This window comes from Malurus melanocephalus, unplaced genomic scaffold, assembly GCF_030028575.1.
Source record: "Malurus melanocephalus ecotype Western Australia unplaced genomic scaffold, MMel_1.1 scaffold_41, whole genome shotgun sequence".
Classification (NCBI taxonomy): Eukaryota; Metazoa; Chordata; class Aves; order Passeriformes; family Maluridae; genus Malurus; species Malurus melanocephalus.
The window spans coordinates 1,136,551-1,149,443 of record NW_026623273.1 but is presented as its reverse complement, the minus strand read 5'-3'; the positions used below and the strand labels follow the sequence as shown (position 1 = coordinate 1,149,443).

The following is a 12,893-nucleotide window of genomic DNA, read 5'->3' as shown; positions in this document are numbered from 1 at the left end:
CTCTCATATCAGAGACCTCACATCTCTCATATCTCTGGGATATGTTTTAACTGATGTGAAATATCACTTATATAATTGTTGAAACCACTGATTAATAAATTAAACTCAAATACACTAGTCCTAAGAGGTTATTACATACTGTCAAACCTTCTGTTTTTTTAATAACACCAGAGACAAGGCAGGCAGAGGCCAATTAAAAGCTTATCTTATTTAAACTAGCAATCAAGATTAGAAATTTTCGACAGGTGACACATAGCTAAATGTCCAAATAACAAACATATGTTTCCTTTCCTCAGTTATTTTTCACACATCTCTTCAAAGTTGTCTAATAACTGCTGTGTCCCCCCAAGCAACAGRGCACTGCAGACCACAAGAATCTAATCTGTACACAAGGCATCTTTAAAATTCCAATGGATACAAATGGATGATCTATCAACGGAGTGAAGGCAAATATTCAATCTTTTCTAGTTCTTCATGAATGCACACCATTGACAACCATGAGAATTTGCTCCCATCTGCCCTCTGCTCAAAGTCCTATGGCAACAGAAAAAAAGAACTGAACCAAAGAGAACCCTTCCCACCAASAGAAGAGACTTCCACAATACTAGTTTCTCTCCTTGAAGGAGAGATTCAGCCAACACAGGCTAAAAACTATATTCTCACTGTWTCCTTCATTACAGAAGAAAACAAGAAACTTGTTTCTTGTCATGAACCTTGTATAGGAAGCTTTACAGAATGATACATAATCCCAAAAATGTCCAAAGAAGAGACCAGAGGACTTCCAGCTGTTGCAGTTCAAAGTAAGGGACTTGCAAGACTCAGAACAGAAACAGCTGCTAATATTAAGCGACATGTTAAAAGAGTTGATCAAACTTCTGGTCACAGTCCAAAAAGGAAGCCCCATCAGAAGGGATGTCTAAACTCACTCAGTTCAAAACACAAAAAKGCTACAGCAATCCCTGACATGTCTTATGGTGTAGTAGACATTATCAAAAGAATCAGAAGTTTTCTTAAATATAGCAATAACACAATTATACTGTCGTATGAATTTTTCTACTTAAGGATGTCTGGTAACTCATTATTTTCTGTCAACTATAGTAATACAAAGGAAATACTACACTAGAGAATATAGTGTATTGTAATATAATAATATAAATATTATTTATATATAACATATATATGATATATATAGAACAAATACAACAAAATATTACTGTTATATAATCGAAGATAACAAATATTTATAATGTTATGTTATAAATACATATAATTTATAGCAAAATAACAAAAATTGAACTGCAAAATAAGGTAATCAAATATCTACACTTGTTTAGARACTGGAAACTGTAACTTAAGCTCCCTGAATTTAATACTGCTTTCAAAAACAATATGATTTTAATTTATTTATAAGATAAATTGTTCAAATAAACACTGGGGTTTATCCTTGTGATGGCTTTGTGCAAAATTAGTTTTGCAAACTCAGAATATCTGAGCAAAACCTAAAGTGTGCTTTGAAATAACCAGTGCAGCATCTAATTTCACAAGAAAAATGCAACACACTAACATCAAACTTAATGAAAACTACTTATTTTAGGTATCACACAGAACATATCCAACTGAATTTTAATTCATATGTATAAACAGAAAACTTTAGAAATAAGCAGTGAGTTTCCCTTCTCCCTTCCAGCTGTTGAATTTGTTCTGACACCATGCCTTGGACTCAAAAATATGAAGTAAGTAGATCAGTAGCATTTATATTGCATGACAATGAAAAAAAGGTCTGTGTCTTCTTAGACACTGAACTACAGAAAGGTTGGGATTAAGCTCTTAAAAGGATTTATTAACTACTCATGCCATTTCTTTACCAGAATGAAAATACATTATAGAACAATGACTGTCCCAGAATGTAAGTTGTTACTGGGTCAACAGTATCATAAATCCTCTCATCCAACAGGTACAATCAAGGGTATATATTACATGCAATCTATATTGAATTTTCTAGTTTAAGTTTACAGTGTAGACTGAAAAAAAAGGCTTCTTGCTAAACCTGCTACAGTTTAGTTATTTTCTACACCTTCTTACAACAGCAGTTTCTGCACTACCCTACGTAAAGCACAACCTGGGATAAATAGGGGAATTTTGATTTCATGTTACATAAATAAGCACAAATAAAAATAATATTAAATTATATGACTTTACTTAAAAAAATAATTTGAAAAGTGTTTTAATCTTATAAAAAATACAAACGGAGGTAACTTTTCCCAGATAGGTGGAAACATTGCAACATTTCATTGCAATGCCTCTAAATGGAACAGGAATTTCTTCACCTTACAATTCTTAAAACAAGCCTGAACACACAGAAACACAAAATCTCTCTCCTGTAGGAACTGGAGGCAGCAAAGCTGTTTTTTTCTTGGAAGAGCTATATAAGGTGCCAGTTTCATCCATTACATCCCACTACAAAATGCAGACCTAATGAAAGCTTGTATACACAAAACACAATACCTAAGTCTCAAATTCTGCTACACAGACACAGTAATTTATCTTTCACACTGTATCTTTTATCTTCTGGTATTAATGACTGCAATCTGCAAGATTACTATACAAATTACTACACTTGCAGTTCCATTTTTAAGGAAGTAAGACCCCTATAAGATGTTTTTGGAAATGAATGTTAATATACTGGCTATAATTACACATTCTGGCATTTCATTAAGTGGCTACATAAAATTAGACATAAACAAACTATTCATTCTTAATAGTGTTCTTCTATTACTTTCCTCTTTAGGGAACTTTATGGGGGAGATGGGTAGGGGGGAGAAAGGGAAAGGAGCTAGGTGAGAACTTATAAGGTAAGAGAAAAAGGTTACTTACCTATAACTGTAGTTTTGAGAGTTTTGCTCCGGCAGATTCACACTCTTGGGATGTGTGTCTCTGCTGATAAGGGCTTGGAACAAATCAAAAAAAGAAGGGCCCACAGCAGGCATCCAAATGCCCCCTAACTGAACCCATTATTGGAAATAAAGTTATTACAGCTTGACTTCTTCCTAATTCAAAGAATCCACAGTAAGATTCCAAAGAAGTGGGTAAAATGGATCCTCAGGGGTAAAATATATAGGGAAAAACACAGATACAAGTCGCTTTGTCTCACTAAAAAGTTCTTCCAATGATTTAAAGTTTTTTAAAAAAATATTAGCCTCCTAACGAAATGGTTAATTATTTCATTACTCTTCTTACAAATCCCAGAAAACAATGCCTTTTACAAGCAAAAGCAGAGCCACTTAATGTGTTAAAACATCGATATTATACAAAGAAGATATATATCCTTGAAGAAGCCTAAAATTTAACCACACAATTCTATGCATGGAAGAGCTCAGATTAAAATGTAGCAAATCTGAATAAAGTAAAAAAAAAAAAACAAACCTGAAATAAATTTGAAAAAGAGTATCTGAAAAAGATGCTTTACTTTCTGGGGGTTTATGTAATTTTCAATGTTATCTTTGCTTTTCCTATTGCTAGAAGACTCAGAACTCCTTTTAGAACTAATATGTTAAATATTTTTGCCTCACAGTACTTGGATTTTATGGAAAAGCATGAAAGATCTTGATGTATAAACTTTGAATCAGAAAATTAATTCTGCAGCAGAGCTAAATCTTGAAAAACAACTTAACATAATGTTTTAGGATAGGTTTAGTTTTAAAATGGCAGACTAATTTTGAACTACTTTACTTAACTACACACAAAAATAACCCATTTGTACCTAACAGTGGTAAAGCACAAGTTAATGCAAAGAACTGAGAYAACCAAAATGAAATTTCTCCCTCAACATTCCCATCTCCCAAAAGGAAAAAAAAAGATGCCTGAGAACAACAGAAATACCTGGAACAATTTCAAAAACTTAATAGGAATTCTCGTACTTTCTTGGAGTAGTCAACTTCAGAATGTGAAAAAAGCAAAATTTCAGTTAAGTGAACAAAACTGGTTCAGAATATACACTTCTACTTGTTCCAAAAGCCTTCAACAGCACCAAATAGTACAGGAAATGTGACTACTGGCAGTAGATAGAAGAGAAGGAAGTGTGCAGGAAGTTTTACTACYTTTCCAAAGAAACTATAACATCAAAATATCACAATGTAACAAGAASAGAGGATGGTTTGCCTGACAATCATTGTGGAAAAAGTCAATCCACTTCTACCCTTTTTTAATAACCCTTTTTAATCATTTTTTCCTAACTCAGATAACCTGTGCTAGACCCATCTGTAATACTACACATTCCTTCAAAAGAGAAGATATGGTCTAGTATTGATTAACATCTTGTATTTCATGAGGGTGTAGAGGCCATTGTGAGGGGAGCAATGTGAACTGAAGACCTGAGTATGTTGTGTTCCATGGACTTATTTCACAGTACTATTAGAATACATCTCTATTGTAATACAGATGTATTAGAATGTAACTTTTGGTGCCAATGCCTGGACTTCAAAATCTCCTTTCACTAACAGATATAGAAAAATTATTTGTGAACTTAATCAGTAGAAAGTCTTTCTTGAAGGAGAAAGTAGGAAGAGGAGATGAGCTTCTGCCCTTCCACCCAGAGAACCAGGATGAAACCAACCTTTTAAACTTTGCACATCTCAGTCATGATGAATAAAGACCCTACACTCCACTTAATCCAGGAACCAAGCAGCCCAAAAGGATAGAATTATATAAACATAGCAGCAAAAAGCACTCAGATATGAGGAACAAAGTCAGTAGTATAAAACCACTCCTTATGTATATCTGATACACAGTAGGTCAAATTTGTCAGATTTTGCATTAGTGGTTTTTGCATTAAAGATTCCTTTTTCATGAAGTAAAAGCATGAAAATCAAATTACAGAAAATAAGCTGCTTTTCAAAGAAGGCACTTCTGCAAAAGACTGTGTTAGTTCCTCTTCTGAAACACAGACTGCCTCCCACTTTGAGATACTTTGGCGAAAGCTAAATAYTTTTACAGCTTTGTTAGAAACAATGATTTAATACAGAAAGTACTACAATTACCACAAAACTCCAATTCCCATTTCCCACCAGCACAAAGTATAATAAAATGACCTCAGCATTTAAAAACCTTACGAAACCTTAGCATTGCCTTAGGCAAGTACAGCAGAGGTGCAACTTTTAGCAAGAATTCCCCCTCCCCAAAATCTCTGCTGCTTCTCTGAAACAAGCAGCTCCACTACACTACTGATTATCAGCCTCAGAACATTCCTATTCAACCAAACCCTTACTATTTAAAAAGACAGCACTTGAAAATCTGTGATGAAGTATAGAACTATTGAGATTTCATGTCTAAAATAAAGTCCACTAACCTACTATCAAAATTTCTGAGTACCACTCTACTGAAAGTAATTAATTGGAAATGAGCATGAGTATACACAGAAAAAGCAGTATGGCTGTAATATCGCCATGCCTCTATTACAAAAGCAGCAAAGAAGCTTCCATGCAGATTTTAGCAGGTGCTAGCATCTTGAGTAAGTTCTCTAAAGGGATGCTTGCTATTGTAAAGCATCAGGAGGCCCTATGCACTCCCACTCTAATTAGACAGCACTTGCTACACCCACGCTCTTTCCTTAACATAATGTGATCTGAACTTACAGTACATGTATGTATGCCAAGCTTTTGTACAAATACACTACGCAGCTTTGCAGAAATGAATGACATATTTAGAAGTTACTGAACGTATGTCTAACAAATATATTCCCATAGGAACAACAGTGGAAGCTTCCTCCTGCAGCCTCACCAAACCACACAACTCTAACTAGAGCAATCTTAATGTGTTATCAGTTTATAGACATAGCACAAACTTACAAGCAATGGCAAAAGCACTACCAAAAATTAAAGACTGTTATTCTCCAAGATAACAAGACAGCGAAAAATTTTTTCAAGTAAACACTATGCACTCACAGCTGAAACATCAAGAAGTTTCACCAAAGTGAAAAGGTGAAAAGTGCTTCTGTTTATCATAGGAACAACTTAGCACAAGTGAATAGTGATAATTTGTCCCAATATAAGGAGCAATTCTTGCATCTGATTTATAGCAGTTGTAGGAATTCAGGAAGATCTGAGACCTACCAGAGAATGCAGGTAAGAGAGAAACATAAGGATGGAATCCTTCTTTGAGAAGACGGTATTGACCAGTGGTGAACAGGAATGGRCACATTCTATAAAAATCACTCCTTTCCCCAAAAGAAACAAATCAAGACTCTGACCATGGATACATAATTATGGTAAATAAATTTTACAACTAATGCTCAATGTTTTCTGAAAGCCCCAATGAAACAGAAAATGTGTTTTTAGTCTTAACTGAAGTGTTTGCAAGCAGAAGTTGCAAGTGTGCATTTTTTCAGCTGCTTCTCAGGTAAAACGTGGTGGAGATTCTATTCATGTGTGTAGACATAAATGTAACTTTTGAAATATTAGGCCACAAACCACAAGCTCTCCAACAATAAAATAAAAATTATGGAAGAGATATAAGCAAATTAAAGACAGAAGAGATCAGTAGAGATCTCTTTTGAGGCGAACATGTTGTCTCCTTATATTCATAAATAGCTTTTCCTAAGAAGATTTGATTTAGTTACTAAACAAGAAACAACTTAGAAATTTAACCTTTTAGTTCTACAATGTTTACAAACACACATACGGCTAAGCATACACACGCACGCACGCACACATGTGCTCTTCTCCCGTTGMCACTCCAGCATCTTTAAAAATAGTGAGAAATCACCCTGAATAGAGAGAAAATTTGCACCATCTCTGCTGGTTAAAGACCCAAACTGTGTGTAAATTCATTCTATGCAAGTTCATCCACATTCGACCATTTTCACCTATGAACTTTCAAAACCAGAATTCTCACCATTTTCCATTCTGCAAGACTTTCCTTGAGAATATCTAAAAAATTAGCATTATGCTACAAAAGGCTTTTTTTCTCAGAAGTTAAACATGGTGCAGAGGATTCTCAAAAATACTTATGATAAATTATTACTATCTAATTTATAAAATACATCTGAAACTGAAGACCTTCAAATCAGTTAACAATAGAGAAATCAAAACAAAAAAAATTGATAGATTCAATTAAATCCATTAAGACAACAAGTGCACCTACCCAAGTGAAATAAAACATTTCAGAGGCTCACCTGGTTCTGTGCTAGAGACCATACAAATATATGGTAGTTCGCTAAAGTTTCTAATGCCTACATAATAATTAATATCCAGTTGAACAAACATTAGAGACAATATAATCACATATATATTACCCCATCATTAYACTACCTCTAAAAAGAACAGATGTGAATTTAATCTAATACTTCCATCACATTTAATTCAAATGGGGATATGAATAGAAATGGGATAAAACAGTTTATCTGCATTTTCTTAAATTAGGCAATGTAGGTTAATAACACAATTATCAAAACTTACTGCAAATTTTGATTTATGGTACTGCAGGGATTTAAGAAACTATAAACAACATCAACTGTACTTCATTAAGACCCCTGGTTCAAAGTAAGAGTATATTAAAGAAATTTTGAAAGGTAAGAATTTCACTTTCAAACCATTAAGACCCCAAATAAAAGATATCAGATATTAAAAATATGCACATATGAAAGATTACAGTTCACTGTTGGAAGGGAATGGAGATGAATGTCGCAGAAGAACCTACACTGAGTAAACAGAATTGAACTATGTGACAATGACAAGAAGATTTATATATATATATATATATGGGATTTATATGCATATATATATATTTATATAATATATAGTGTATATACACACACACAATCCTTTTACCTTTATCTTGCACTTCTTTTGAAAATCGCTCCCTTTCAATAGCTGATTCACGTTCTATCCGCTCAATTTCAGCCAATGCATCCAATTCTACTTCATCATATGACGTTATAGCTCCTTGTTGCGAAACCTGTTGTTGTGTCTGTACCACAGGAGTTTGAGGTTGTTTTGCAGCAACTGAAGTGTTCTGTTGTAAAACAGGCACTTGTTGTGCCTGAAGGAAAGCTGTCTGTTCATGCTGCGGCAAACACTGAGCAGCGTTTAGTGGGCGGTTAACATCCTGTGGAGTAACGGGTGTTTTAGAAGTCTGTCCTGGGTACTGCACATTAAAAGGAATATCACCCTCTGAYACACTGCTGTTTTCCAAACCAGAAAGCATATCATCCTGCTGGTCCATATCCGAAGATCTTACACGAGACAGTCTTAATGTAAGCTTAGTGGAGTCCTTGGAAGGAGAGCTAATGATATCATACATTGCAGCTTTTTCAGTCTGGTCTTTTTCATCCTTGCCTAACTTCATTTTCTTTTGTTTCTTTTGCTTTCTTTCTGGAGAATCTAACAATATGTCTGGGGGAACATCTCTAGGTGATGAATAAGGTGGAGGCTGAGATTGTTGGATTAAAGGTTGTCTTGATCCTAGAATAATAATTCAGAAAAACTGAACAGTTATGTTGTTTCATGTTTATATAAAAACACACTAAATATAACCTACATAATTTTAATGTGTACCTCTACATATAACTGTGTTCACAAAAGGTCTGAATAAGATTGGTGGGAAGCACATAATTGCTAGATCAAGATGCAATCTAGGTATCATATCATAGGAATCTAGATAGTTGCAGCATTTCCTAAGAATTTTAGCTGTCCACTGCAGGTAGAGAAGGGATCATTGCAGAGAAGACGAAACAAAAAAAAAACCCCACCACCAAAAAAGAATAAATTAAAATAATACCTAAAGTTCAGAATATAAATTATTAGGAAATTATCAATGAAAGCAAGCTGACTACAGAAAAAAAGGAAAGATCAAAAAGACTCTTTCTATGGTCCAGTAGTGAAGACGTAATGAACAGCGTATAGTCACTAGCCAATTCAGCCACACATTTTTAATTAGAAAAAAAAACAACAAAAAACCTCAACAACAACAAAAACTCATACACAACCTCCTGAACTTGGGTTCTGACAGGTCATTTTTAACATTTCTTCTTCCCCTTTCTTTCTATTTTAAAATTTTATTTTAGGTAAATTTATTCCAACCTCCCCCACTCACTACTATCTAGAAAACACTAATTATGTTAAGGCATTTTTCTACCATTCCCTTATCTCGCCTCTTTCTTTTGTTTAATGTAGGAATTCTTGTTTCCACATGTCCTCTTTCCAGAATTTGAGTGTTACCTACAGAAATTTTTAAAAGAGGACACTTTAAATTAAATAATTTCTCCAATTAATTACATTTGAAGTTTTAATTGCTCCAACTAACCAGGTTTCTATAACCGTTAGCCTAGAAAGACATCTGAAGAACAGAGAAGCTTTTCAACCTGTCCCAATTGTAATTTTGAGCTACATTTTTAGCTTAAAAGGGAATACTGTGCAAGGTGGGGAATACACACACAGTCTCCTCTTTTTAAAGCAACCATTCAGGTTCCATTAATCCACTGGGGAATACTGATGTTTGGGAAACAGTGACTGAGATTATTTTTAGTCATTCAGGTCAGGTCATCATATGTCAGTACTTTTAACAAGCAAAAATTAACTGGAATACAGGTCCTGTGCTTCATTTTAAGAAACACCACTGAACAAGAAAGTAGCTTTATTCTGCAGTTTAAATTTCCACCATATCTTCTTAGAACTGTTAAGAATCAGCAAAGAATGTACTGACCTGTACACGAAAAACCAGAATGGATATYTCTATCAAAGCTTCAATCACATGTAAAGTGTGCTTTTACTGATGACCTCTTTGCACAGACTGCTATGCCTTATTTTGTCTCCCTAGACTGCTCTGTAGGAAGTCCCATGACTTCTGTATGTAAAGAGCAGGACGTGACAGGCGTTTATCTTAATCCTTCTTGTCTGTCAGCAATAACTCCATATTCTGTCAGTAACATCCACAAAGTTGGGAAGCCTTGTTTTGACTCATCCCAATTCTCAAAACTGTTCTACTACTCTACTTTTCTTCCTCAAATCTGATACCGCACTCAGCCACTAATACTAAAATTCTGTCTACACCCTAAGAAGATTTCTCACTTGTTTTTAACCAGATTCCTATTCTTGTTATGCTCCTCCCCATAATTACATTTCTTTGGGTAAATTACAAGATTAAACGTAATGTGCAGCAAGGAACCATTAGCCACCAATTTCTTTTATTGYAATGACTACTACTCAGGAAATACAAGCTTGCAGTATCATTTCAACAAATAGTAGAGGCAGCTCAGAACTTCTCGAAGTGATATTACTGACATCTTAATCTTGAATTACCTATTAGATGAAGAATTTTAAACTTGCAACAATGGAACGTTTACTATTTTTCAGAGTTACACTTCTAAACACAGGGGACAAAATTGATTCTCCCTTGTCCTAAACTTCTAATAAATATGAAAAGATCAATTGGATTTGGTATTAATTTGGCATTTCTCATGTTGAAAATTAACACTATAGCAACAGATAAAGTGATTATCTTTGAATAGGCTTGAGGAGGTCAGAAGGATTTCTTAGAATCCAGTAAACGAAACAAAAGTAAAGTTTTGCCTCTCCTAGGCAGCACTCGTAGGCAGCACTACGAATAAGTATTTGAAAATATCTTCCTCCTGAAATAAACTCCTGAAAGGTCTTGATAGTAAGGCCTATAAGATGCAATTTTAAAGAGTATATTCTGGCACTAACTTCACATATTTCTGAGATRTTTAATGATGGTGAAGCCTCTGACAACAAGGAAGCTCAGAAGCTACAATGCCTATGCATTGATGTGGAAAGAAACTTACCAGTATGAAGCATTCTTGAGCAGTTTGACCTTAACACAAACCTTAGCAGTTTTGAATAGGAAGACACAAGGAACACATAGCACATTCTGTTCAATACTGAGACTTCAGACAAAAGTGTGCCGAGGTGTGGCAAAAAGTGTGRCCAAGAAGGCCAATGGCATCCTGGCCTTAGTGTGGCCAACAGGACCAGGGCAGTGATTGTCCCTGTGTACTCAGCACTGGTGAGGCCACACCTGGAATGCTATATTCAGTTCGGGGCCCCTCATACATGTAAAGTCATTGAGGTGCTGGAGCGTATCCACAGAAGGAGAAGAGAGCTTGAGGACAAGTCCAATTAGGGAACTGGGGATGYTTATCCTGGAGAAAAGGAGGTTCAGTTTCACTCTAACTGAAAGGAGATTGTGGTCAGGTGGGGATCAGCCTATTATCCCAGGCAACTAGAAAGGAATCTCAGGAAACTGCACCAGAGGAGGTTCAGGTTGGACCTCAGGAAGAATTTCTTCACTGAAAGAGTAGACAAGCACTGGAGCAGGTTGCCCAGGGAGGTGGTAGCGTCAGTGTTTCTGGAAGTATTTAAAAAAGTGATTGGACATGGCACAGGATGCTCTGGTTTAGTTGATGTGAACTTGTTTTGTTAAAAGTTGGACCAGATGATCTTGGATGTGCTTTCCAGCCTTAATGATTCTAYGAAGACTACCTCCATTATACAGCAAAGGTTTTGTTTATTAATATTGGAGTCAGTCTGGAATATTTCCTATGGGAGGAGTTTTGTGCCATTATATGTCTGAGAATAAATATCTTTACCAAGATTGGATAACAACAACAACAACAAAAATCTCTTAAAGAATACACAGACAGTTATGATGAGTTTGCTGAACCAGTCAGGATTCCAAGATTGAGAAGGATTGTTCTACAAAATGTTATCAATGTAGTAAATAACATACAAATCTTCTGAAACTACCTYTAGGAATAATCCGAATTTTCTATTTTAGAACACAGAAATACGTAGATAACTTCTGAGTCTAAATCTAGGGCTGGGAGACTATTCAGAAGAAAAATAATTCTGACTTTCTGCAGTTGATTTTCCATAAACAGTTTTGTTAAAAACCTTTGTGCATTCTCTTTTCATATGGCAGCAATATGTACAACTTCTGAAATAAAATGAGTTTCTCCCCTGATTCAGGAAAGTCATTGTATCATTACTGAACAGCAAATACTGATAGTCAACCAGRTAACACCAAACATAGCTGAGAAACAGTTACCATCAAAGGAAATGAGGCCTCTACAGAGAACAAACACATCCATCAACAATACCTCTCTAGTCTTTCAGCAACAATCATTCTGACCACCCATGATAATCCTAGGACTAGTTCTYTACATTACTTAGCTCTTCTATTGATTCCTAGTGGTAAATGGCACAGAGTATGGAAGCAGTTTTATCAACTGCTGTAGCAATTAGCAAACGCCATTCTTCTGTGATTCTTCACTGGTTTCTCAGCAAATCCTATATATGCAATCAGAAAAAGAATTTCATAGCACTGACAGAGACTTAGTCTTCTTTAAAATGTAAAATTTTGAATCCACTTCTAGCTTGGTTACCCAAGCTCCACTTGCTCACGATGCATCAGTAGCTTGGATAACAAACAAAAAAGCTTCTGTCCAGGAGACTGGACATATCCCTGACACCTCTATCTGACAGTTTGGTTTGTACTTGTTAATCACACCACAGTACTCACATCTTCTCTAAGTATTCAAGATATTTTCTCTGATCATCTTTAAGACTCTTTATGTCACTTGCCTTTTGAAGATGATGCAGGAAAGTCATATCACTGATCATACTCTGTATTATGATGCACACAGTTAAAAAGCAATTACTGAGGTTATCAGGAAGTCAGAACTCACATATTTTTCAGAATTTAAAAAGAAATATTATCTTTCCACTTGTACAATAAAAATTTTAAAAGGGTCACATGAAACAGCATCCTCAAATTTCCTTTAATTACCTTGCAGGCAAAGGTTCTCAGATGTTGGTAAGAATCTTTCAAGCATTCTACACCCTATTTTACCAGAAGTATCATTCCTTAAGCATGAAAGMTGG

At 35.2% G+C, this 12,893-nt stretch overlaps 1 protein-coding gene across 7 annotated transcripts in view; it reads right to left on the bottom strand.

The window, feature by feature from the left end:
* Positions 1–12,893, bottom strand: part of NIPBL (NIPBL cohesin loading factor) — a 154,326-nt gene that overhangs the window by 63,464 nt on the left and 77,969 nt on the right. For 5 of the 7 annotated variants that reach the window (XM_057364678.1, XM_057364677.1, XM_057364682.1 and 2 more), the window contains one exon: positions 7,824–8,456. The exons of the other annotated variants lie outside the window; for them this stretch is intronic. In XM_057364678.1, the coding sequence (XP_057220661.1) occupies positions 7,824–8,456 (633 nt within the window). The remainder of the gene's footprint in view (positions 1–7,823; positions 8,457–12,893) is intronic. 7 annotated transcript variants of the gene reach the window in all.